Source organism: Sceloporus undulatus, chromosome 4, assembly GCF_019175285.1.
Source record: "Sceloporus undulatus isolate JIND9_A2432 ecotype Alabama chromosome 4, SceUnd_v1.1, whole genome shotgun sequence".
NCBI classification, from domain to species: Eukaryota; Metazoa; Chordata; class Lepidosauria; order Squamata; family Phrynosomatidae; genus Sceloporus; species Sceloporus undulatus.
In genome coordinates this window covers 4074448-4102231 of record NC_056525.1, presented here as the reverse complement: position 1 = coordinate 4102231, position 27784 = coordinate 4074448, and the positions used below count along the sequence as shown (strand labels likewise).

General features: G+C 44.4%; 2 protein-coding genes and 1 long non-coding RNA gene across 3 annotated transcripts in view; 2 read left to right on the top strand and 1 right to left on the bottom strand.

Annotated features, from left to right (window-relative positions):
* Positions 1 to 9067, top strand: part of LOC121929892 (bactericidal permeability-increasing protein-like) — a 44473-nt gene extending 35406 nt beyond the window's left edge. Inside the window, exons 11-16 of the mRNA XM_042465882.1 lie at positions 2952 to 3119; positions 3881 to 3969; positions 5193 to 5235; positions 5863 to 5923; positions 6042 to 6118; positions 7986 to 9067. Coding sequence (XP_042321816.1) covers positions 2952 to 3119; positions 3881 to 3969; positions 5193 to 5235; positions 5863 to 5923; positions 6042 to 6118; positions 7986 to 8099 — 552 coding nt within the window. The 3' untranslated portion in view covers positions 8100 to 9067. The remainder of the gene's footprint in view (positions 1 to 2951; positions 3120 to 3880; positions 3970 to 5192; positions 5236 to 5862; positions 5924 to 6041; positions 6119 to 7985) is intronic.
* On the bottom strand, positions 1902 to 10404 carry LOC121929895. Its single transcript, XR_006103766.1, has 3 exons — positions 10328 to 10404; positions 5969 to 6126; positions 1902 to 2513 (listed from the first exon to the last, which is right to left on the bottom strand). It is a non-coding gene; the product is annotated as an uncharacterized LOC121929895 (long non-coding RNA).
* Positions 10405 to 14903: 4499 nt separating this feature from the next.
* Positions 14904 to 27784, top strand: part of LOC121929894 — a 40058-nt gene continuing 27177 nt past the window's right edge. Inside the window, exons 1-2 of the mRNA XM_042465885.1 lie at positions 14904 to 15234; positions 19735 to 19831. Coding sequence (XP_042321819.1) covers positions 15232 to 15234; positions 19735 to 19831 — 100 coding nt within the window. The 5' untranslated portion in view covers positions 14904 to 15231. The remainder of the gene's footprint in view (positions 15235 to 19734; positions 19832 to 27784) is intronic.

Below are 27784 nucleotides of genomic sequence, written 5' to 3'. Positions count from 1 at the left end.
TTGCCCTTAGACAACTGCAAGAGAAATGTAGAGAGCAGAACAAAGGACTCTATGTAACATTTGTCGACCTCACCAAAGCCTTTGACACTGTGAGTAGAAAAGGTCTGTGGCAGATCCTGAAACGACTAGGATGCCCCCCCAAATTCCTCCAAATGATCATCCTGCTACATGAAGGCCAGCAAGGTCAAGTCAGATATGGCAATGCTCTCTCAGAGCCCTTTCTAATAACAAACGGTGTGAAACAAGGTTGTGTTCTCGCTCCAACTCTATTTACAATCTTCTTCAGCATGATGCTCCAAAGGGCTACGGCAGATCTCAAAGAAGACGACTCTGGCATTTATATACACTACTGTACTGATGGTAGCCTGTTTAACTTAAGCCGCCTGAGGGCCCACACTAAGACTCTAAACTATCTAGTCCGTGAGCTGCTTTTTGCTGACGATGCTGCCCTCGTTGCCCATATGGAAGCAGCTCTGCAGTGCCTAACATCTTGTTTTGCAACAGCTGCAGACTCTTTGGACTGGAAGTCAGTCTGAAGAAAATGGAAGTTCTCTACCAGCCGGCACCACAGGAAGAACACTACCATCCCCACATCACTGTAGGCACATCTGTGGTCAAGTTTGTTCAGCAGTTCACCTACCTGGGAAGCATCATCTCCTCAGATGCCAAGATTGATAAAGAGATCAATCACAGATTAGCAAAGGAATATAGCGCATTCGTAAGGCTTCACAAAAGAGTCTGGAGTAACAAACACTTGAGGCGAAGCACAAAAATCAGTGTGTATAGAGCCATTGTACTGTCTATTCTCCTCTATGGGTCTGAAACATGGGTCACCTATTGCCAACACCTACGACTCCTTGAATGCTTTCATCAGCGCTGTTTACACACAATTCTAAATATACACTGGACTGACTATGTGACAAATGTTGCTGTCCTTGAGCAAGCAGGGATCACCAGCACTGAGGCCATGCTATTGAGGACGCAGCTGCGCTGGGCAGGACACGTTTCTAGGATGGAGGACCATCGCCTCCCAAAAATAGTATTCTATGGTGAACTCACCACAGGTCAGCATAAGAAGGGTGCTCCAAAGAAGAGATACAAGGACTCCCTGAAACAATATCTCAGGCTTGGCCAAATTGATTGCCAACAATGGTCCACCCTGGCCTTGCATCGGGAGGCATGGAGATGCACTATCCATGACGCTGCAGCCTTTTTTGAAAGCTCACGGCGAACAAGTCTTGAAGAGAAACGACAACGCAGAAAGAACCACAACCTGGAAACATCACCCAAGGAGACTTTCCGCTGTGCTTTCTGCAACCAGACCTGTTTGTCCCGGATTGGCCTTTTTAGTCACCAATGCGCTTGTACAAAGCGCAGGATGAGTCCTTCCTGAATCTTCATTCGTGAAGCAAAGCCAGAGAGAGAGAGAGAGAGAGAGAGAGAGAGAGATTATTATTATTATACTGGCAGTGGATGATTGGAGAGGGAGTCCAAACACATATGCACAGCTTCTCTGCTACTGGTCTACAAGTGAGGGCAAAGGCTGCGTATTTTCAAACACAGACTCATACTCTCAGGAAAAAGGGTTCAAAATCTGCTATATATACTGGTGATACCTTTGAGCCAGCGTGGTGTAGTAGCTTGGTCACTGGACTATGATTCCTGAGACCAGGGTTCAAATCCCCACTCAGCCTGGAGACCCCTTGGTGTCCTTAGGCAAGCCACACTCTCTCGACCTCAGAGGAAGGCAAAGGCAAACCCCCTCTGAACAAACCTTGCCAAGAAACTCACCTCAGGGTTGCCATAGGTCAGAAATGACTAGAAGGCACACAGAAGTAAGATATCTTTACTCAGCCAACAAAAAGGCGCCCAAATGCATTTGCAAAATTGGTTTTATTGACACAAAAATGATTTGGGGATGAGGGAATCACGCAGGTTGAAAAGCTCATTTCGGTTCATGCCAACCATCTGTTTTCTGAGGCTCATGAAATGGAGCTATAGATATTTCAGACAGTGATTCTGATTAGAGGAATAAATCTGCTGTGTTGGCATTTTTCAATAATATTTTAATTACTGGGATGAAGTAATACATAAATCAGTGTGGATTCAGGACAGCTAGACTAGCTTTGGATAATTCTGCACTTTCAAAGAAATCCAATTTGCTTTAGCTGATTTTCCCAGCATATGAATTCACCTTTACATTACAATGATGTGTTTTTTTTCTGATTTCTTTCTCTAAAACAGTGGTTTTCCCCCCCTGAGTTTTCTTTTCTGCTTCTTCTGGTAGCCATAATGCTGTTTCTAAGTCCAAAGAATGAAACCATCTTCACTATGGTGCAGATTATTTTCATTTTGAAGAAGTCAGGGCCTGGATGCGTGGCATAAACAGGTTTCACTGATCTGATACCCTCCAGATATGTTGGACTACAACCTCCACCTCCATGACTCGCTGCGTCACCATCCATTCCAATTATTATTATTATTATTATTTTGTGCGCGCCTCTCCCTGTGGACTGAGATGGGGAACAGCAACAAGTCAACAATGAGCATCATCAGTTAAAGCACATTAATTAAAGCATGCAACAGTTTAAAAGGACAAATAAAGCATACACATTTTAAAACTACCCACTTTTAAAATTCATAATCTAAATTCACAATTTAAAAATCATCTGGATAAGCCTTCCAGAAAAGACTGGTATTCAATGCTGTTTTAAATTTGTGTATTCAGCAGTCGAATCTCTTCCAGCGGGCCATTCCACAGTCTAGGGGCAGCGGAAGAAAAAGTGCTCTGGCTGACAATTGCCAGCCTAGTCTGGGCTCACTAAAATAAATGTCTACTTGAGGACCCAAGTGTATGGGGCAGTTTTTATGGGAGGAGGCGATCCTGTAGGTAACCTGGAGCCAAACCTGGACCCAGATCATTTAGATGCCTCTCTTTTTCTCATCTCCAGCTGAAGATGCATTTCCCAGATATGGCCATGGAGGTTCTCCTTGCTGCCCGAAAGCAACCTGTGTTCAGCTTCCATCCTGGCAGTCTTGACACAACCATCTTTGGGTCTGCCGAGTTCTTTGTTGTTCTGCCAAATGCCAGACGGGTCTCTGTCTTCCTACTAAATGTCGTAAGTGCCAAATTAGAGATGATGATGGAAAGAGGCTCTTTCTTGGGGTGGTGCTCTAGTTTGCATTCCTTGAAAGTGGGCTAAGTAGTGGTGAACTGTGTACAAAGTTACTTTAATAGACCTTCTGCTACTGCTGTTTAAAGTCTATAAGGTTTTTGTGTCATATGCATGCATAGGTTCCCCTATGGAAGTGGCTGAACATTTTTGTCTGATGTGCAACAACACCCACATTCCATTCAAAGTTGTGGGAATGCAGATGCACATGCAAAACCACATTCAACTGTGCATGCAGTTGTGCACCCAATTGCACAGATGTGCCATTCAGTAAAAGGACATAATACAATCAGCACACAAAAAGGCATGCAGAGATTTATATGACATAACCTTGGGGCCCTTTCATGCTACACAGTTATAGTGCTGTGGTTTCACTTTAACTGCCATGGCAACATCCTATAGAATCCGAGGGTTTGTAGTTTAGGAAAGGGCATGGAGAATACTCAGCCAGAGAGCTCTAGGCCCTCACCAGACTACAAACCCCAAGTTGCAGCTGTGGCAGTTAAGGTGAAATGATAGTGCTATAACTCTGAAGTGTGAAAGGCCCCTGATATAAAATCTTGGTCCTTGTGTCCCGTTTGTGGGCTTCCCCTTGACCAGTAGCAGTGAAGGAGCAGAAAGATATTGTTAAGGACTTTTGGTCTGGCATGCCAAGGCACTTTCTTTTAGGAGAAATCCATCTGAGTACACTCTTCTTTGGCCAACAGTACATCAGCCTCACAGGACAAGTTTATCTCGAAGAAGTCAAATCTGAGAATTCTCTTGGCAAGGTTGGCGGCTCGTTGGCCATGAAAAAGTGAGTCACATTCTGATTTTGGGGTCTATTTCTTCTCCAGGAAATCTAACGCTCACTTGGAGTGCTTCCTCTTAAAGATCTGAACATGGAATAGCCATGTTTTCTTCAATGCACCATTTCTACAGGGATACCTCACATATTGTGGCCTTGAACAGTTCTCCTCCTCCTCTGCTTCTTCCCCATGCATCTCATTTTTCTTTTCAAATCTCAGAGCAGAATTAATCTCATATTACTGATGGAATTATTTGTATTTCTACTATGCCTTTCCATTTAGAAATTTGACTGACTCCCTTCTAATGCCATCCAAGTCAGACTTTGGGGAAGTAACATTAACATCTGGGCATGCTTTCTGGGGGGTTTGGGGATCTGACATCTCCCAGAAGTGAATATTCCCAAACTCTGGCCTACAGCAGTGTGTGCTTTACACATCTTGTGGCCATGCCCATATATTCCATAACCTTCTGGATTGGAAAACAAAGGACTGGAATATCACAGATCCAGATCCATCATGACCATTCTGTCTTTTGGAGAGGCTTTCACATGGGCAAAGCTTGGGAAAGTGATTTTTTGGAGTTCAGTGATTTGCCCAAGGTCCAGTAGGCTTCCAAGACTGAGGAGGGATTTGAACCCAGGTCTCCCAGAGTCCTAATCTGGCATTCACTACACTATGCTGGTTTTCTCATTGTGAGGATCCCTTTCTGAAACTTCCTGGCATGTGAAAAATATGATCTGCCACCTCCCGATGCCACTGGATACTGTTAAACAGCAATTACTGGAGGTTTCCATAGAATCATAGAACTGGAGGGTTTGCCCAAGTTCTTCTAATCTAACTCATGCCATGCAGGATTACACAGCTAAAGCACTCCCAAGAGATACCCTCCAACCACTGTTTAAAGACCTCCAAAGAAGGAGAGTCCACAGCCTTCCAAGGCAGCTTATTCACTGTCCAACAATTTCATGTTGGTAAATTCATTCTGGATTCTAGTGTGAACTTTAAGGGGGCTATCTAAGGTGAAAACCCTATTATGAGGATAGCATTCAGCACCATAGGTAGATCTTTCAAGTTCAAATACAGGCCTGGAGCATTTTTGCTGCATGGAAGCACCAGCTGCCACCAAGAGTAATAGCCATTCATCTGGAAACATCCTATAGTGCTGTGGTTTCCAAAGGACATAAACATGTCCCTGACTTTTCTCTCTCTCCCCAACCTTTGTGTCCAATAGGTTTCACCTGGAGTTGGAGAAGTCCAACATTGGAGATATTAAGGTGAGTGGGGCAGAGCCTGAGTGACTGGAAGGGATAAGGCAAACTGCTAAAATGTGACCTGCTAATTACTGACATAGTAGCAACGCAGAGACAGAATGCTTCCGGATTTTTACATTGGAGTGGATGAGAACTCAAACATGACAGTTCTTTATGGCAGAACAACATTTTGATTTCCCACAAGGGCACTGAAGCCCCTTCAGATAATATGAGTCAGTGTGTTAGGCAGGCTTAATTTCTCCTATGGAAGCTGTTGGACATTTTTATCAAGGGCTTAACATCTGCATTCCTTTCTAAGGCTGTAGAAGTGGAGTTGTGGATGAAGTGCCATTGCACATTCAGGTATGCATTGCACATGGCTGTACACTTGTGTCTTGTCTCAGTTGCGTAACATTTCCATTCAACCCAAGGATTGCGTAGCACAATCAATATGTAGCACCACATGCAGAGCTTTATGCCATGCTGCCTTGTGTAGAATCTTAAACATTGCCATCTTCTGCTTTGTCTAATGCTAGAACTTCATTCCAGGGAACATGCATCCAGTCAGACAGACTATATGGCCCCTGGCAGACCTCTCTTTGCCCCATACCCTTTGCACCTGCTCACTTTAGCCCTCTTTGTGTCATACAGGTGATGCATCTGGAGAAGCTCCTGAAATTATTTAGCCCGTTGGCATTATCGAAGGTCAACAGTGAGTCTGGAATGATTTTGTCCTTATTAAGAATGTTCATTGCACCTTTTCCCCTTCTGTGGGTGGATGACCAATGCTTCTTTTTCTCTCCTCATGGCCATTCTTTGTATTTCTTTAGGGAACCTTAAGAGAGGAGTGATTCTTCCCAGCATCGGTGGTGCTAGTGTGATGAATCCCAAAGTTACAATGCATGAGGTATTTGCCTAAAGAGAAAGAGATGGAGCAGGGTTTCAGCCTTGTCTGCAAACCTGGGGTTGCTTTGATCCCCTGCCTCCCTTTCTGAGACTGTTGTTGTTGTTGTTTGCTGTCAAATCAGTTTATGGTGACATTTTAAATGAGAGATTTCCAAGAGGCCCCATCATCCACAGCCCTGCTCAGGGCCTTTTTACACTACATTCCATTTTAAATGGCATCCTGTGGTTTCGTTGTATGTATTCCTGAAATTTATAGTTTAGGGAGCAGTATTTAAAAAACACAGCCAGAGACTTCAAGCACCTCACCAAACTGTAAATCCAAGGACCCCATAGAATGTGGCCATGACAGTTACAGTGAAAACATAGTGCTATAATGGTGTAGTGTGAAAGGGCCCCAAGTCTTGCAAAGTCAGGGCAGACAATGGCTTCCATTGTTGAGTCAATCCATCCACATTGTTCCCATCCTCTTTTCCTATTGTCTTGCACTCTACCCAGCATTAACATCTAGAGAGCCATGCAATCCCCAACCCTAAACCAGAAAAGTGAAAATTGTGCAGTTGCTTGGAGTCTGTACACCCCCAAACACAAAGTAGCATATTTTGAAAAGGAAAGATACGTGGGATCTAGACATTTTGCCAGTCACTGTTTGCACATTAGTATTCTATGGAATAATGTGAGCCAGGTCATAATTATACACAGTTGGTAATCATGCCTGCAATAATTGGTCCCTCCACTCACTTCATGGTTATAAATGCTTTTAGGGAATAAAAGAAGCAATTTAAAAATATATATATATCCCAAATTATAGAATCCTGGAGTTGGAAAAGACCCCAGTCTCACCCCTTTCTGTAACAAAAAGCCATCCAGCCTTTGTTTAAAAACCTCCAAAGAAGGAGACTCTGCCACCCTCCAAGGAAGCATCATATTTCTACTACTGAAATTCTTCCTAAGGTTTAAGTGGAATCTCTTTCCCTGTAGATTGAATCAGTGGCTCCATCTCCCAGTCTCTTGAGCAGCAGAAAAGAAGCTTGCTCCATCCTCAAATATGACACCCCTTCAAATATATAAATATGGCTATCATGTCACCCCTTAAGCTTCTCCTCTCCAGGCTGAACATACCCAGAGCTTCCTAAGCTGCTCCTCACAGGACCTAGGGGTTTCCAGACCTTTCACCATTTTGGTTGCCCTCCTCTGGACACACTCCACATTGAGGAACTAATACCCCTCCATTTTGCTTTGGTCAGGCCTCACCTGAAATATTGTGTCCAGTTCTGGGCACTGCAATTCAGAGGAGGGCAACCAAAATAGTGAAAGGCTTGGAAACTATTAAACCCTCTGAGGAGCAACGTAGGGAGCTGGGTATGTTTAGCCTGGAGAAGAGATGATTAAGTGGTGGTATGAGGGCCCTGTTTAAGTATTTGAAAGGATGTCATATTGAGGCTGGAGCAAGCTTGTTTTCTGCTGCTCCAGAGAATAGGACATGGAGCAATGGATGGAAGCTACAGGAAAAGAGATTCCACCTCAACATTAGGAGGAACTTCCTGACCATAAGACCTGTTTGACAGTGGAATATGATCTTCCAAAGAGTGATGGAGTGTCCTCCTTTGGAGGTTTTTAAGCAGAGACTGGATGGCCATTGGTCACAGGGGGTGCTTTGAGTCTGTGTTCCTTCATGGCAGAATGCAGTTGGAGTGGAATGGGGTCTCTTCCAACGCTAGGATTCTGCAATTCACATCTTTCTTGACTTGTGGTGCCCAGAACAGGACACAGTATGTCAAGCAAAAGATCGATTTCAAAGCTGTCTAAAGCTCTAAAAACGGAGAGAGGAACAATGTAGAATCTTATTATTTTGGTTTTCCTGTCCACAGGGCTACATGCAAATAGCAACAGACCTGCATCTTCAGCTCCCCCCAACTTCCACCTCAAGGCCGAGTACTGAAGAGTCTCCTTCCACAACAGACACCTGGGTAGTGATCGATTGACTTCTGATGGGTCTGAGCAGAGCTATGTCCCCATGGGCCTTCCTTGGAACTATTATGGGCCTGCTTTGTGGTGGCTCCTCACATGACAGAAGTATCAACTGCAAGCCTCCCCTTTGCTAACACATCTGTTGCTGCCACTTCTGTGACATTCATGCAGCGACATGGAGATGCTAAAGAAATGTGATTTTCTCTGTCTCCAAATGAAAAGGCAGAACCTGTTCCGAAGTGAGTGACCATAATGGTTTCACAGCGACGTATATGCCAGTGCCATCACCATCATGCGTCCTCCTGACTCTCCTTAATACTATACTATGGGAATGCTACAAATATCACCTTCCCCTCTCCCAATAATTACTGGGGACAATAAGTTCCAATGCAGAAGCATCTTTTCACAATTGTTTTAAAGGAGGGGAAGGGTTTTCCCTAATTTTGCTGTGACTTTTGAGTTTAGCACCTCGTCTAGACATATCCAGCCTTGCTCTAGGTCTGTACCAGTAGGATGACTGTACAAATGTTTTTTTGTCTTGTTGCAGCTATGCAGCCCACTGGTCTGTCAGAGGACTTGGGGATACTCTGCTACTCCAACATGCCATTAGAAAAAATTGCACTACTGCAGCAAAATGTAGTCGTAATATGGAGGTGTTTCTGCCCAGCATTGTAGCTGCCCAGCCTTTTCATGCGCATTCCCTTCTGTTCCCTCCCTGGTTTTCTGGGATTGCATCCACACTGCAGAAATAATCTGATTCGACAACACTTTAACTGCCATGGCTCAGTGCAATTAAATTCCAGGAAGTGTAGTTCGCTGTTGCAATCCAACAACATCTGGAGCCCCCACCTCTGATTTAGAGCAAAGATTTGAAAGGTCCTGTGGGCGAGGCCTATGAAATGAGCCCAACTTGCCTTCCTTATTCAGAATGGAGGTGGTTCCCTCTTTTTTTGTATTATATGCAATGTGATTAATAAAGTTTACGTTCTAATAAAAGTTTTCACTTCATTTGCACGTTTAATGTTGTGAGCCGCTCTCGGTCCCAGTTCTGGGGAAAGAGTGGAATAACAACAACAACAACAATAATAACAACGATTTGCTTTTCTAAAGTCTACTTTCTGGCTGAAGAGGAATGCATTTCCCTGACTGAACAGTCTTCTCCAAAGTGTGTGTGTTGTGTGTGCATCTGCAATTCTCTCCAGACGTGTTAGACTACAATTCCCAGCTGGCTGTGGGATTCTGGGAATTGTAGCACAACACAGTTGGAAAGGGTTAGGTTAGAGCAGTGTTTCACAAGCTTTGGTCCTCTAGGTTTTTGGACTTCAGTTCCCCGAAGCCCTGTCCAGTTTGGCCAATAATCAGGAATTCTGGGAGCTGAAGTCCAAAACATCAGGAAGACCAAAGTTTGGGAACCACTGGGTTAGAAGAAGTGGTTCTATGCCGCAGGAAAGAGCTAATGTAGAAAGTTTCTGATCAGGGGCATCCCATATAACCCTACCCAAAATCAGTGAATGCTCTGGTGCATGCCACTCCATGAGGCTAGGCTGCATGTGGATACACATGGCTAGGCCTTCTCTGTAGGAGCACCACAATTGCAGAATTGCCAAATATAGGCCGGAGCGCACAGCAACTGCACACTCCAGAACCCTAGTACATGCAGGCAGCAGCCTAATGGCAGCCTCCCATCCACACGGGGGCCATCATCTTTACTTAAGTGATGTGCAGCATCCACATGTCACTGCGCATCACTTATGTCAAGAGTGGGACAGTGGCGCACTCATGACGTAACCTGGGCACTGCAAAAAGAACCTGGAAGAATTGGATTCTTTTTACTCCAGAGGGATGTCACATGGTTTGGCGGCTCCGGCGTTCCTCTGGAGTTAAAACGGGCGCCTGCAGACCGACATTTTCAGGCAGTCTGTCTTGGCCCATAGTCAGGTTTTCTTTGGTTATCGTGTTGCTGTTACATAAATTGCTCTGAATTAATTTTATAGGGGAATTAATTAATTAGCTCAAGGGAGCAGTGAGAAGGCAATTTGGTAACTTTAAAAAGCAAGGGGTCTTTTACCTATGTCTACTGGTTCCAAGAACTAGATTCCAGAAGGCAAATTAAAATGTATTTTTATTAATACAGCAAAAGAGATTACAACATTCACACAAAGCACACACTCACACACTCAAACAAAAGCTAACAAATTAAAAATAGGTTCAATGGGATAGAGATTAGAAGGATGAGACATACATTACCAGCAGAGTCCAGAAGTCCAGACCAGAGGGAAAATTGCAGAGAAAGTGGACTCAGCATCATGGCTTCTGGCTTCACCCAAGACTGAAAACAAAGAACAAACAGCCCTCCTTTATACCTCTTCACCTCATGGGCAGATTTTGGGTAGAATCATAGAATCATATAGAATCTTAGAGTTGGAAGAGACCCCAAGGGCCATCTAGTAAAAAAAAACCCATTCTGCCATGCAGGAACTCTCAATCAAAGCATCCCAGACAGATGGCCATCCTGCCTCTGTTTAAAGACCTCTAAGGAAGGAGACTCCACCACAATCTCCAAGGAAGGAGTGTGTTCCAGTGTTGAACAGCCCTTACTGTCAGGAAGTTCCTCCTAATGTTGAGCTGGAATCTCTTTTCCTGGAGCTTGCATCAATTGTTCCAGGTTCTATTCTCTGGAGCAGCAGAAAACAAGCTTGCTCCCTCCTCAGTATTGTTACCCATGCTGCTCCATATAAATTTTGGTATAAATGATAACCCTTAATGACCCCTAGATGAACTCTAATAGCCTGTCCACCATTGCCAGCGAGGCATGAGGACATGTACACACACCTCTGAGGGGCACCCACATCATCATATCTAGAGAGTCGCATAAAGGGATTATCATAGGACCAGGAAGAGCAAATGTTTGCCTTGCCTGAGGCTTTCGCCCCCTCCCAGGTCTGTTGTCCGAGCAGCTTAACCTGGTGATGCAGTGGTTAAATGCCTGTACTGCAGCCATTCACTCAAGACCACAAGGTTGCGAGTTCAAGACCAGCAAAAGGGCCCAAGCTCGACTCAGGCTTGCATCCTTCCGAGGTCGCTAAAATGAGTACCCAGACTGTTGGGGGCAAATTAGCTTACTTGCTAATTAGCTTACTTGCTGTTCACCGCTATGATCTTTGGAATAGCGGTATATAAATAAAACATATTATTATTTATTATTATTATTAAGACCACTAAGACAATCAGACAGGGACATCCAGGTGAAAAGCAAGTAATTCAACACCTTTGTTCTCACCATCAAGCACCTTTGCCAGAGGCAAGATTTTGCCTATAAATATCATCAGATTTGCCTGTTTATTGGGCCAGTCTGGATTTCAGGGGGAAGCTCTGTCCCTTTGAATCCTGAATCCTGGCTCCTGGCCAGTCATTCCATGGCTGAGCCTCATGCCATCCTCATCATATTCCATTTGGATTCCTGGAGGGAGTCCACATTCTGGTACGTATCACCCCAGTGATGCCTAAAATCCCATTCCATGCTAACCTATGCTTTTCCTGAGCCTTGTATGTGTGTGTGTATGCTAGTGAATCGTATGTGTTTTCCCCCTTATAAATAAATTGGTTATTAATTCTAGAAGTCTGTCTCAGCTCCATTTATTGGGATCCCCTGGTCTACTCCATATACACATCGGGAGACGATTCTGCAAGGGCCGTCGAGCAGGCCCTCCTCTTGCAATATTTGAGCTAATAACAACAATAATAAAATTCCCCTATGGACCATTGGCTACAGTATGACATCCCTTCAAATATTTAAACAGGGCTATCATATCACCTTTCAACCTTCTCTTCTCCAGGCTAAACATCCCCTAAGTCAGCACTGTCCAAATTCTGGTGTTTTGGACTTCAGCTCCCAGAAGCCTCAACCACCTTGGCCAATGGTTTGGGATTTTGGGAGCTGAAGTCCAAAACACCTGGAGGGCCAGAGTTTGGACATCACTGCCCTGAGTCGTTCCTCATAGGACATGGTTTCCAGACCTTCCACCATTTTATTCACCCTCCTTTGATCATGCTCCAGTTTCTCAACATCCTTTTTGAATTGTTTTTCCCAGAACTGGACACAATATTCCAGGTGAGGCCTGACCAGAGCAGAATAGAGTGGCACTATTACTTCTCTTGATCAAGATACTTCTATTGCTGCAGCCTAAATTTGCACTGGCCTTTTTAGCTGCTGCATCACATTGTTGACTCATGTTCAACTTGTGGTCTACTTGGACTCCCAGATCCCTTTCAGTCTCTCGTTCAGCCAGGTGTCTCCCATTCTATATCTGTGCATAACATTTTTCCACTTAGGTATCGCTTAGGTGCAGCTTAGGCTAATTTAGGTGGAAATTTCCATGGTGATAAAAGAGCAAACCATAAAGTGTAGCCGTCCTAAACAAAGAAGTGGCAGATCCATATAGCTTGTCTCTTTGATGTTGGGATGGTGACAAATGGCAGAGCCATCTTTGCCTCTGAAATAGGAGGAATAGATTAGAATTTCAAAGGATACCTTTCTGCTTACTGCCCTTCGCTCTTCCAGGCTGAATCCCACCAGGCGCTTTCCATCCAGGCCTACATGACAAGGTACCCCTTTCAGGATGGAGTTTGATATCAAAGTTCAATTAAAGGCAAAAAAAAAAAGGCTATGGGGTAGTAACAATGCCTGAGAGCAGAATCAGAGGGAGACCAAATTACTTCTCTCATTCAGTATCATTCATTTAGCTCTGGCAATGAACAATCTGATAAGCAGAATGCCTCTTTACCACCATGTGTCCATCATCATCATCATCATCATCATCAGTTATTTATATGGTTATTGATGTACATGGTGCTTTACAACAGAATAAGACATTTTATAACTACTTCAATGTAAAATGCTAAAATGCAAGACAAGAATACAAGGCTAAAATACAACACTAAAAATGCAATAGTAAAATACAATAGTAAACTACAATGTAAAAAGAAAAAAAGCTACACACACAAACATGAAATACAGAATAAAACAGATAATAGCAGCTGCACATGAGATGGATTGCAGCCAGCTTTCATTTCTTCTCGGAGGGCTCAGCCCCATGGCTTCAATGACATTTTATCCGGTTGTTGGTTCGCAAACTTTGGTCCTCCAGATTTTTCTGGACTTCAGCTCCCAGAACTCCTGACTACTGACCAAATTGGCTGAGGATGCTCAGAGTTGAAATCCCAAAACCTGGAGGACTAAAGTTTGGGAATCACTGATTTAAACCAACTTCCATCAAGTGAAGTGAAGGCAGTCACAATAAAGGCAAGAGCTCTCAGAGCATGTATGGAATGGATTTCCTTCCCAGCTAGGAAATTACAACCCAAACCTGCAATCCATGAGGTATGTGAGGCTTGTAACTCAGAGGGCTGAGTCTCCATAATCATTTGTGTTTTAGCGTGATCTTTAAAAAACAACAACACCGTTGACCATGGGTTCTTATAAGCCTCAGCTTCCCATTCTGTCAAATGGACATAGAAAGGTTTCCTACATGAGTGATCCTGATGAAGACTTAGAAAACCCAAGTTTCAGTAGTAAAAAGTCAGAAAAGCCTTATTAAAAAAACTATAGATCCCATCCAGGGTCATTCACTGTCAGAACTGACCAGCAAACGTTAAAAGTGCCTAATTATACCATACAGATTTCAAATTTGGGGGGGGGGGGGTTAATTCTTATATGCTGCTCTTGACACCAGCTTATGGAAACGTCAAACTGAGGCTTCTTGCGTTGCCTTCCAAGGGCCATCCTTTCCCTTTCCCTGCCCCTTCTTCCCAGGGCTCATTTACACCTTTGAGGCAGATTTATGGCCAGGATGTCTTGCCAGGCCAGAACCATTCTCACCTTGAAGACTTCTATAGATCAAGCAATCTTTAATATGTAGATTTGACTTTGCTTTGAAATGTGGAAACAACTCTTCGCCTGAGGCAAGATTTTGCCTATTTAAGGAGCCTCAAATCTTTTGTCTATGTTCCATGTTAGAATTCAGACAGGCTTCATGTCAGTCTGAGTTCTGATATAGTTCCAATCCACTCCCCCTCCTTCCTTTCCCTCCGTGTTGCTGAGTCTTCATCAATCTGGACCTGGAGCACGGCCAATACAGGTGAATATAAGCATTAGAAAGCCTCATGTTATCTATCCATCGCTAACTTACTATATTCCTGAGTTCTTGGATGATTGTGTGAGTGTATGATTGTCTTATGTGTGAATGAATAATAAACAGTATTCAGTTTTCATAAAACTTGTCTCTGTTGACCTATTACCTTGGCTACCTTCATATACATAGGATAGAGACCGCTCCTCTGTTTGAGCTAATGATAAATTCCCCAGACCAAGGTCTCCTTATTTACAGCCTTTTGAGAGGATTGCAACTCCCAGAATCCCCAGATGGCTGAGAAGTCTGGGAGCCACAGTCCAAACAAAAAAGAACTGTTTTCAAAGTTTTTTTTGGTGGGTTTTTCGGGCTGTGGCCATGTTCGAGATAGAAGAATTTATTCCTGACATTTTGCCAACATCTGCTGGCGAAACGTCAGGAATAAACTCTTCTAGAACATGGCCTCATAGCCGAAAAATCCACAAAAAACTATGAATGCTGGCCGTGAAAGTCTTCAGCTGTTTCCAAGCTCGGTCCTTCTGCTTGCCCAACTGTTTCGAGGACTCTTAGCTTGGAGTGCACTTTCTGTGTGCATTTTTGTGTTTGTGCAAAGGAAAAGGAGGGGTGTGTGTGTCTGGCTGGGACTTGACCTTTGGCTAGCCCTGGCCACTCTGCCTCTGTTCCTAACGAGCCATCCTTAGAGAACATTCTGGGCCAGGGCTGGGAAAGCCACGGCACCCAGGAAGGTGCCCAGTCAGGCAGATTGGGCAGAGAAAGACCTATCATCCCCCTTCCCTGGCAGACAGAGAGGCCACAGAGAGGAGAGGCGAAGGGGCCCGGATGCCCAGATCCGTCCCCCTCGCCTGGTCCAGGCCTGTTCTATAATAAGAGTCCTTTCTTTGGCAGCTGCTGGAGCCTTGGCCGCCTGCCAGCCTCCAGGCAGCCGCTCACTGGATCCAAAAGGGAGCCTGTTGCTGCCTCCATTTCCCACATCGGCTGCAGCTCTGTTCTCGGCCCCATGGTAAGTGCCACTGTCTCTCCCAACCATGCCACTCTGGCTTGGCCTGGTTATGCCTTGGCATCTGGACCTTTGAAACCTCGGAGCCCACCTGGCATGGAAAACTAACTTCCAGTTGGCCCCAGGGGCTGGTCAGAGGAAAGAAAGGTTAGCCACTGGCCTGGGCCTGAGGGGGAGATTTCCTTCTCTTTGCTGGACCCTTCTCTGAGTCCATTTTCTCTCTGCTTTGCCCCTTTTACTTGGACACTGGGCTCCCTCTGCAATCGAGCAATTGCGCCGGAAAACTTTCTTCGCTTGCTCTTGTACTCCAGATTTCCCTTCCTTGCAAACTGACTTTCAAGAGCAAGAGGTGAGGGAAATAGGAATCAAAGTTCTGCTCTTGCTTTTCTTGGATGGCCATGCCGGCTTCTGTGCTTGCCTTCTGTGGCACCCCAAATTCTACTTGCATGCAAACCAACACACAGTCAAACAGAGGGATCTAGCATTTCACAAGCGGTTTCCAGTCTTGCCTCGGCTCGCTCCTAGGTCCCCCTTAATGCCTCCAAGGTGGGTATTATTTGCCTCAGGCTATTCCAGCCCCTCTGCCTCACTTGGCATGGCTAGAGGTCAGAGAGGACATTTGTCCAGCTGGTGGCCACCTTGCTTAGATTTCAATGGCAGTCAGCCAGGCCCAGGGGAAGCTGGGACACTGGAGGACCAAGAGGGAGGTGGTGCCCTTGGCATTTTATGGGCAAGGCTGGGCAGGAGGTGGGCAACTTCAGGTGGGCATGCTGAAAGGTTAGTCAACTGTTGGTCCTTCCAAAATCTCTAGGGCTCTGGCACAGTCATGCTGTCCAATTTTGTGTTGTTGTGGTTGTGTGCCTTCAATTCCTTTCCAACCTATGGCAACCCTCAGGCAATCATGAGGTTTCTTGGCAAGATTTGTTCAGAGGAGGTTTGCCATTGCCTTCTCTAAGGCTCAGAGGTTGTGACTCGCCCAAAATCACCCAGTGGGTCTCTTGGCCAAGTCAGGAATCTCTGGTTTCCAGAGTCTCAGCCCAACACTCAAACCATTCCACCATGATAGTAGAATGTAGAGAATATCTACCCCATACTATGAGAAGCCAAAATGCGGTAGTGGTTTGAGTGTTGGACTGTGATTCTGGAGAGCAGGGTTCAAATCCTAGCTCAGCCGTGGAAACCCAGTGGGTGACTTTGGGCAAGTCACACTCTCTCAGCCTTAGAGGATGGCAATGGCAAAACCCTTCTGAAGAAACTTGCCAAGAAACTCCCATTATAGGGTTCGTCTTAGGGTCGCTATAAGTTGGAAATGACTTAAAGGCCAAGAACAATAACAACCGCATATCATATGCTAAGACTAAACAAGGGATTTCTCTCTCTGTCTCTGTCTCTCTCTCTCTCACACACACATACACACACACACTTCCTTTGCTTCTGAGTTTCCTTGGCACATATGACTCTCTGGGGTCAGCATGCTCTCAGCATTATTCTGATCCAGGATAGACAGTCCCATGATGTGAAATATTTCCTGCTTCAGGCCTAGATGACTTGGGAGAGAGTGTCTATGGACCCCCAGGCCTTCTGATGGTTGGTGCAGAGCAGTCTTCTGTGTCCCTGAGGCCCTCCAGATGTGTTGGACTGCAGTCTCCATCATCTTCAGCCAGCAAAAGCCAATAGGATGATGGAGACTGCAGTCCAACAAATCTGGAGGGCAGCTAGCAGAAGCCCTGGGAATATCAGCATCCCTGGGAAGGGTCCAGCTGGTAGCATGAGCACCTGGGTGGCACTTGCAGTGTGTCCCCAAAGAGGATGCCTAACTTGGCCAAGTGTCCCTGATCAGGTCATGTACACACCTCCCTTCTCTGTTTGTTTTTGTGTGCCTTCAAGTCGTTTCCAACTTATGGTGACCCTAAGACAAACCTTTCATGGAGTTATATGGGTACATTTCTTCAGAGGGGAGTGTGCTGTTGCCATCCTCTGAGGCTGAGAGGGTGTGACTTGCCCAAGGTCACCCAGTGGGTTTCAGGGATGAGCCAGGATTCAAACTCTGTTCTTTAGAGTTGTGGTCCAACACTCAAACCATTGTGCCTTCCATGTAGCCCCAGGGAAAGAAGCTGCTTCCATCCAGGACTGGTGAGGGACATGGGACGTTTCAAAAACTGGACTAGTTGTGTGTGTTTGTGTTTGTGTGTGTGTGTGTGTGTGTGTGAGAGAGAGAGAGAGAGAGAGAGAGAGAGAGATGTCACCATCTCCTTGCACAAACAATGCATTCCCTCCAGCATTTCACAGATGAAAACTAGGGCCAAAAAATAGCAGAGTATGGTCAAGATGGCAAAATAAAATTGCATGTTATTCTTTTACTGAGTGATCTGTTTTCATACTGTCGCACCTTTGAGACTAACTGAAAGGAAGAAGTTGGCAACAAAATCTCTTCACATACTGATTCTACAGATTAACACAGCTGTATCTTTGTATTTTGATGTATTTTCATACTGTAACAGTTTAGTTCTATTTTAATGCTAACTTAATAGCATTCTTATGAATCATAAGCTGTTTTGAGTCCCATTTTTTTTTGGGGGGGAGAATAAGATCTAAATAAATAAATAGAAGTAGTAGTAGTAGTAGTAGTGAGGAAGAAAGCCAGTATAGCATAGTGGTTTGAGCATTGGACTTCAAATCTGGAGATCAGGTTTCGATTCCCACCTCAGCTTCTCTAAATCCCCCAAGCAACATAGCTAATCAGGATGCTGGGAGTTGGAGTTTGAAAAGTCATTTCTCCTAGATCTGGAAAGGAGCTATATATGGAGAAGAACTTGGAAGTAATGTTACAAGTAATGTAGCTACTTATAGCTAGTTACTTTTCGGAAACGGAACCCAATTTCAAAAGCATTATAATGAGTAAAAGTGAACTTACATTATTGATGTAACTAGTTATTTTCAAATGTTACACTTCACAAACATTTCCATGTTTTATGTTGTCCATTTGTATTTTTCCTCTTTAAAAAGTGAGAAATTCCCTCTTTTAATAGTGAGTTGGAGGGGTTTTATTTCCCTCTTTAAAAAGTACTGTAATGGAAAGTAACAGAAAAGCAAGAAGATGGGGTTACCTTTTTCCTCAATATTGTAAAAATTAACAACAAGGGATGGCTGTTCAAACACTGTAGCTGCTAATGGAAACTAATTACTTATTAAAAAGTACCATCCCAAGCTCTGCGATGGGTGAAGCTTCCTTCCACACTGCAGAAATAATCCCGTTTGACTAGAATTTACTTGCTATGGCATGGCATTCTGGGGACAGTAGTTACGTGAGATATTTAGGCTTCTCTCTCAGACAGCTCTGGATACCACAACAAACCACAATTGTTGTTGTTGTTGTTGTCTGCCACATTCAGAGGCAAAACGGGAACCACAGGCAGAGAAAAAGGATGGGATGCACTACCACAGGCTTCATCCGCACTGCAGAAATAATGCAGTTTGACATCTCTTTAACTGCCATGGCTCAATGCTGTGGAACCTTGGGATTTATAGTTTGTTGTGGCACAAGAACTCTCTGACAGAGTAAGCTAAATATCTCACAAAACAACAAACCCCAGATTTCATAGCATTGAGGCATGGCAGTTAAAGCAGTATCAAATTGCATTATTTCGGCAGTGTGGATGTAGCCATAGCCAAGCACTGGCTGAAGAGGTGAGATGGATGGTGACAGATGGCAACCAAGGAAGCAAAGGGACATCACACATTTACCAGTCAACTAGTCTGATTGTAGCAACTCTTTCTTGACACCCAACATGGCCACTATTTAGGCTCTGTTTGCTCTTATATAGGTCACAACAAGCCATGGTGTAGTTTCCCAAAATCTGGCTTGTGATGTGCAAATTCACTGCAGCTAAAAAGCTACAATCTGTAAAGCAGCCCCAAACACAATGTGAACCCATGCTTTGTTCTTGGCTCACACAACCTGGTTTGCTTAAACTATGGCTTGTTAGGGCATATGCCTCCCACCTCATTTGTCTCTGGCTTGTTTCCTTCATTGTTTCCTAACCCTCAAATAGAATCTGACAAAGCCTGAATGGAGGGTGTAAATAAATCAGAAACAAGGAGGACAAACCATGGTTTGTTTGATCATCTGTGGTGCAGTTTGTGACTTAAGCAACAAACCATGGTTAACACAAACCACAATTTATTGCAAGGGAGGGGAAAGTATGGTCCATGGGCCACATGTGGCCTCAACTCCTTTTTGTGGCACCAGAAGCCATCCTCAAATCTGTTTTTCGCCTGCTTTCAGAGTTGTGCCAAAGCAGGAGGCTGTGGAGGACTTGTGTTTTGGGACACGACAGGTAGATTGATTTTCCCACATGGGAGCACTGGTTTTCCCATGGTCCTTTCAGACTGCTGATGGAGTGCTGTGGGGTTCATGCTTCAAGCCACCACTGTGACTACCTTTTGCTCTGGTATGGCTTCTCACCTGCTTGATAGGATCATGTCTCTGCTTCCACTCTGCAGATGCTGTCGCTGATGTCCATGCGCCTGGGGATCTTGACCAGAAGAGGAGCCCTGGGTGCTGCCGCTGTCCGAACGGCTCATGGGCATGGAGGGCATGGTAAGAGATGTCCCAGTTATTTCTTCCCCCTTCCTTTCTCCTAATGCAACTTCCTCCAAACCTGTTATCTTGCAGGCATGTGTGATTACAGCTCCAACCACATGAGTCTGCATAATGGTGGTTGTAGTCCTGCATGTTTGGAAGAAGCCAGGTTTGGAGGAAGCTGTCCTAAGAAATCAAAGTACTTCCATTCTGTTGGAATGACCAGCGATCCTACCATTCTTTGGAGTTCTCTGACAGTAAGCTTTCCCATGTGGGAAAAGAACTGAGCGAAATATCGCCTGTTGTCTGAATTATGAAACAATTCCCAGATGTTTCCCAGAGTTTGAATGATAAATATATATCACTTGTCGGGTGATGAGTTGTGTCTATGGATAACCTATCTGAAAGACTGTATGTCTTTGACAAGGTCCCCCATGACATTCTTGTAAACAAGCTAGAGAAATGTGGACTAGACAATACAACTCTTAAATGGATTTGTAACTGGTTGAAAGGAATCTAGGAGTCCTAGTAGACCACAGGTTGAACATGAGTCAACAGTACGATGTGGCAGCTAACAAGGCCAATGCAATTTTAGGCTGCATCAATAGAAGTGTCTAGATCAAGGGAAGTAATAGCCCCACTCTATTCTGCTCTGGTCAGCCCCCACCTGGAATATTGTGTCCAGTTCTGGGCACCACAATTCAAAAAGGATGTGGAGAAACTGGAGCATGTCCAAAGGAAGGCAAGTAAAATGGTGAAGGGTCTGGAAGCCATGAAGCCCTATGAGGAAAGGACTCAGGGAGCTGGGGATGTTTAACCTGGAGAAGAGAAGGTTAAGGGGTGATGTGATAGCCCTCTTTAAGTATTTGAAGGGATGTCATATTGAGGAGGGGACAAGGACCCGGAGCAATGGATGCAAGCTGCAGGAAAAGAGATTCCAGCTCAACATTAGGACTGGAGGAACTTCCTGACAGTAAGGGCTGTTAGACAGTGAGACACACTCCTTCCTTGGAGAGTGATGGAGTCTCCTTCCTTGGATGGCCATCTGTCAATGAGGATGCTTTGACTGAGAGTTCCTGCATGGCAGAATGGGGTTGGACTGGATGGCCCTTGCGGTCTCTTCCAACTCTGTGATTCTACAATTCTTTGATTCTAACTAAGCATGTGTAACTGATACTCTCCTTACTACCTTTCTGCAAGCTGGAAAACCCTTTTTATTCCAATACGCCTTTGACATTTGATTTCTTTTGGGGAAACATTATTCAAGGTATAATGTGCTGGGCTTTTATTTTTCTTGCTGTTGTTGTTTTTAATTTGTTGTTGTTGCTGTTGCTGTGTGCCTTCAAGTCATTTCTGACCTATGGTGACTGTTTCACAACACAAGTGTATCTAATACAATTGTGTACATACATTATCACCTATAAACCATCCAGTACTTATTTGTACCTATCCATCCATTCATTCATATATACGAGTCTATTACTAGTTGCTTCATTTTGAACAGTCCGGCCAGAGAGAGGAGAAGGAGAGGAGCAGCTGGGCAGCCATATTGAGAACGTGTGCTTGCTGCTGAAGGGGCGGAGCTTCTGTGAGTCACATCTGTGAGTCACAAGGGGGGTGGAGCTAGCAGACTAGCTCTATATAACTCCTTCCAGAGCCTTCCGGATGCACAGGTTGTCATCTCATCTCTTCTGCCAGTCGAAGGGCTTGGTCCAGGAAGGGAGAGGAAAACAGCGGATGTGAACAACTGGCTCCGCAGATGGTGCCACTGAGAACAGTTTGGATTCTTTGATCATGGGCTGCGGTTCCATGAGGAGGGACTTCTTGCAACAGACGGGTTGCATCTCACGCCAGTTGGAAGAAATGTCTTTGCCAACAGTCTCAAGAACTTGATCAGGAGGGCTTTAAACTGAGTTCCGTGGGGATGAAACAGATTATCTAGACCCATTTCAAACCGGCTTTCGGGCGGGTTACGGGGTTGAGACGGCCATGGTCGCCTTGGTCGATGATCTCCGTCTGGGCATCGACGGGGGAAGCGTGTCCCTGTTGGTGCTCTTGGACATCTCAGCGGCTTTCGATACCATAGACCATGGTATCCTTCTGGAGCGCCTGGCAGAGGTGGGAATCGGGGGCACTGCGCTCCAGTGGTTCCAGTCCTACCTCTCCGGGAGGTTCCAGATGGTGCAGCTGGGAGACGTGTGCTCTGATAAGAGGGCCCTTACATCTGGGGTCCCTCAAGGAGCTATTCTGTCTCCCATGCTTTTTAACATTTTCATGAAACCGCTGGGAGAGATCATCCGGAGACATGGGGCGCAGGGTTATCAATACGCTGATGACACCCAAATAGTCTTCTCTATGTCTCCGACTGATGCAGTGACCGAGGATGGTGTCTCTCCTCTCGTGGCCTGTCTGGAGTCGGTAATGGGCTGGATGAGGGAAAACCGACTCAGTCTGAATCCAGAGAAAACGGAGGTACTTGTGATAGGTTCCCCTGGTCCAGGAATGGCGGTGGTTCAACCTGTCCTGAACGGGATCACGCTTCCTGTGAAGGACTCCGTGCGCAGTCTGGGGGTGCTCCTTGATTCGTCGCTTCACCTTACATCTCAGGTGGACGCGACGGTCAGGAGCACCTGTTATCAGCTCCGGCTTATTCGCCAGCTGCGCCCATACCTGGCCCAGAGAGACCTTGAAACGGTGGTACACACTCTGGTAACCTCTCGATTGGATTTCTGCAATGCGCTCTACATGGGGCAACCCTTGTACCACACCCGGAAGCTGCAGATGGTACAGAATATGGCAGCCAGACTGGTTACTGGCACTTCCAGGGCCAGTCATATTACACCTGTACTTAAAGATCTGCATTGGCTGCCCATTCGCTTCCGGGCACAATACAAGGTGTTGGTGATAACCTATAAAGCCCTACATGGCTTGGGCCCAGGATACCTGGAGGACCGCCTCTCTCCATACATTCCGCCCCGCACCCTCAGAACATCTGGGCAGCAACTATTGAGGGTTCCAGGGGCTAGACTTGCCTCCACAACGAGGAGGTCATATTCCATCGTCGCCTCGGCCCTCTGGAATACGCTGCCCATAGAGCTCCGCTCGGCCACCTCCCTGGCCCAGTTTAGGAGGGAGTTAAAAACCTTCCTATTCCGGTTAGCATTCCCTGAATCAAGTTCCAGCTAGTCTTCCCCCCTTCGACAGCAATGGCAGCTGGCTAATGGGGGGGTTTTAGTATTGATTTTAATAGGGTTGAGTAGTGTATTGTATTTTAATGTGTGTTATGTTATACTGTATTGATGTTGTTAATATGTTGTTCACCGCCCTGATCGATGGAAGGGCGGTATACAAATAAATTTTTTATTATTTATTATTTATTAATATTAAGGAAGGCGAAAGGGCTGGAGAAAATAGTCAAACTGACATAGAGGAAACAAGAAAAAAAGTGCAAGGACCCAAAAGTGGGAGGCAAAAAAACTTGCACAGGCAGCAAGTAAAAGGGAACTATGGTCTGCGATGTCTCTACACTAATGCACAGAGCATGGGAAATAAGCAAGATGAACTCGAACTCCTAGTACAACAAAGCAAATATGATATAATATGCATCACTGAAACCTGGTGGGATGAGTCTCATGATTGGAATGTAGAAATAGAGGGGTATAACCTTATTAAGAGAAATAGGCCAAACAGGAAAGGAGGAGGAATAGCACTACTGTATATGTCAGAGATATTTACACCAGTGAAGAGATCCAGGACATCAGTCATGGAAGCCAGGAGGAGAGCATCTGGATAAGAATCAAAGGGGAGAGAAACAACAAGGATGTTACGGTGGGAGTCTACTACAGACCCCCAAGTCAGACTGAGGAATTGGATGATATCTTTCTAGAACAGATGACCACACAGTCAGAAAAGAGAGATGTAGTAGTGATGGGCGACTTCAACTATCCTGATATTTGTTGGAAGTCAAACTCAGCAAAATCAAGGCCTAGCAAATTCCTCACTTGCCTGGAAGACTATTTCATGGTCCAAAAGGTGGAAGAGGCAACAAGGGGGTCAGCTATTTTAGATCTGATCCTAACCAACAAGGATGACTTGGTTAATGGGGTGCAAGTGGTGTGATCCTTAGGTGGAAGTGACCATGTTCTCCTGGAGTTTGTTATACAATGGAGAGGAGAAGCCAGGCAGAGTCAGACACGCATCCTAGACTTTAGGAGAGCAGATTTCAGTAAACTTAGAGAATTATTGAGGGCGATTCCATGGTCACAAATACTAAAAGATAAAGGAGTTCAGACCGGATGGGACTTTCTCAAAAGAGAGATACTGAAGGCACAATTTCAAACAGTTCCAGTGAGAAAGAAAAACGGGAGGTGTCTCAAGAAACCAGGATGGATGACTAAGGAACTTTCAACCGAGTTAAGTTTGAAACGGAAGATGTATAAGAAATGGAAAAAGGGGGAAATCACAAAAAAGGAATTCAAAGAAATAGCAGGCATGTGTAGGGGTAAAGTCAGAAAAGCCAAAGCACAGAATGAACTGAGGCTTGCTAGAGAGGTTAAGAACAATAAAAAGGGCTTTTTTGGATATGTCCGCAGCAAAAGGAAGAAGGAAACAGTAGGTTCACTGCGTGGAGAAGATGGCAAAATGCTAACAGAAGACAGAGAAAAGGCAGAATTACTCAACACCTTCTTTGCCTCAGTCTTCTCAGAAAAGGCAAAGGGTGCTCAACCTGAGGATAATGGAGCAGAGGACAGAATAGGGGAATTTCAGCACAGAATAAGTAAAGAGATAGTAGAGGAACACCTTATTAATCTAAATGAATTTAAGTCTCCGGGACCAGATGAACTACATCCAAGGGTATTAAAAGAACTGGTAAATGTAATATCGGAGCCATTGGCAATCATATTTGAAAACTCCTGGAGAACAGGAGAAGTGCCAGCAGACTGGCGGAGGGCAAACGTTGTCCCCATCTTCAAAAAGGGGAAGAAAGAGGATCCCAACAATTATCATCCAGTTAGTCTGACATCAATCCCAGGAAAGATTCTGGAGCAGATCCTTAAAGAGAGAGTCTGTGAACATCTAGAAGGCAATGCCATAATCATAAAAAGTCAACATGGGTTTCAGAGAAACAAGTCATGCCAGACAAACCTAATCTCTTTCTTTGATAAAATTACCAGCTTGGTAGATGAAGGGAATGCTGTGGATATAGTATATCTGGATTTCACTAAGGCCTTTGACAAGGTTTCCCATGACATTCTTGCATACAAGTGTGTAAAATGTGGGCTAGACAAAGGAACTGTTAAATGGATCTGTAATTGGTTGACCGGCCGAACCCAAAGGGTGCTCAACAATGGCTCCTTTTCATCCTGGAGAGAAGTGACCAGTGGGGTGTCCAGTGGGGCTCTGTCCTGGGCCCAGGGCTATTCAACATCTTTATCAATGACCTGGATGACAGAATTGGGAGCATACTTATCAAATTTGCAGATGACACCAAATTAGGAGGAATAGCTAATACTCCAGAGGACAGGATCAAGATTCAAAATGACCTGAATAGACTAGAAAGCTGGGCCAAAGCTAACAAAATGAAATTCAACACAGAGAAATGTAAGGTACTGCACTTAGGGCAGAAAAATAAAATGCACAGATATAGGATTATGGGGGACACCTGGCTGAATGAAACTATGTGTGAAAGGGATCTGGGAGTCCAAGTAGACCACAAGTTGAACATGAGTCAACAGTGTGATGCGGCAGCTAAAAAGGCCAATGCAATTTTAGGCTGCATCAATAGAAGTATAGTGTCTAGATCAAGAGAAGTCATAGTGCCACTGTATTCTGCTTTGGTCAGGCCCCACCTGGAATATTGTGTCCAGTTCTGGGCACCACAGTTCAAAAAGGACATTGAGAAACTGGAGCATGTCCAGAGGAGGGCGACTAAAATGGTGAAGGGTCTGGAAACCATGCCTTAGGGAACGACTTAGAGAGCTGGGAATGTTTAGCCTGGAGAAGAGAAGGTTAAGAGATGATATGATAGCCCTGTTTAAATATTTGAAAGGATGTCATATTGAGGAGGGAGCAAGCTTGTTTTCTGCTGCTCCAGAGAACAGGACCCGGAACAATGGATGCAAGCTACAGGAAAAGAGATTCCACCTGAACATTAGGAGGAACTTCCTGACAGTAAGGGCTGTTCGACAATGGAATGCACTCCTTCCTTGGAGATTGTGGAGGAGTCTCCTTCCTTGGAGGTCTTTAAACAGAGGCTGGATGGCCATCTGTCAGGGATGCTTTGATTTGGATTTCCTGCATGGCAGATTGGGGTTGGACCGGATGGCCCTTGCGGTTTCTTCCAACTCTACGATTCTATGATTCTATGATAGCATAGACATATAATGGATAGTAATATATTAATAGGTACACAGACACATTGGAAAAGTTCCTTTTTTGGACTACCTAACTCACTCCCAATGCTGCCTGGGAGATTTTGGAAGTTCTACTCAGAGATAATAACTTTTCCAAGCTCTGACAGTCACACACTGGGAAGGTAATAACTATAGATACTATAAATGACAAAGACAGCAATGCTATTTCAATGCTATATAATTAAGGGGGAAAACTACCTGGTTAATAATATAATTCAAAGAAATACAAAAGGCAACAAGGAAAACAGTGAAAATGCAATTGTGTCTCTTGCCTCGAATATAGGCAGTACATAACCATTATCCCCAGCATTCCACAAATGGAAACAGGAATGTGCTTGTAACACCTCGATCCCATAACCAGGAGCATAACCCAGGGTGAGTCTATACTGTAGAAATAATGCATTTTGATACCACTTCAACTACCATAGTTCCATCCTACAGAATCCTGGGATTTGTAGTGTGTTTGTTTTTTGTAATAGTTGTTTAATCGTCTTTCCAATCAATACATCAAGCTTTACAATTAGTAGAATATTAATCTTTCATTATTTACTGATACAACATACTATCTACTATATAATACAAATTGTTTGATGCATGATGTGTTTCTACAACAGTTTATAGTCTTCCTTTCTGCTATATATTATTGATGCAAAAGCATATAGATTTTTGGCTATTTTGTTTTATATTTTTATCCTTTCTATTTTCAATCTTATCCTTCTTTTTCTTCCACCTGTATTTTTCTTTTCTTTTTTTCTTCTTTCCCCCTACTTTCCTTCCCTTTCTGTCCTTCTTTTCATTTTCGTATCCTTTTTGTAGTTTTGTGAGCCACCAGCACTCTTTGGAAGGGAAGGCTAAAGACCCTGTAAAACTACAAATCCTATTATTCCATAGGATGGAGCCATGGTACTTCAAGTAGTATCAAACAGCATTATTCCTACATATAGTCAAAGTACCCTGCGTTTTTTGATATCGGATTACTTTGCCCTGCAATAGTCCCAGTGATTTAAAAATGAAGATGGTTCTTTCAGTTTAAAACAACACTAGAACAGCACAGCCATCCTACAAAAGGTTGTCATTACAAGCTTTTCTAAATATTCATCTGCACTCATGTGAAATGTGAAGCACTACGTGGTGCTTTGTTGTGCTGCTGCTGCTGTTGTTGTGATGTGCCTTCAAATTGATTCCAATTTATGGCAACACTATCCTAGGATTTTTTTGGGCTGCATCCACACTGGAGAAATAATCCAGTTTGGCATCGCTTTAACAGCTCTGGCTCAAGGCTATGGAATTCTGGGAGCTGAAGTTTGTTGTGGGCCCAGAGCAGAGCCCCACAACAAACTCCAACTCCCAGAATTCCATAGCCTTGAGTCAGGGCTGTTAAAGTGGTGCCAAACCGGGTTATTTCTCCAGTGTGGATGCAGCCTTGGCAGGATTTCTTCAGAGAAGGTTTCAGGAATGGCCCACATGTGCAGCAACTTCTGGGAGAGCATGAACACAGCATTATTATTATTATTATTATTATTATTATTATTATTATTATTATTATTATTATTATTAT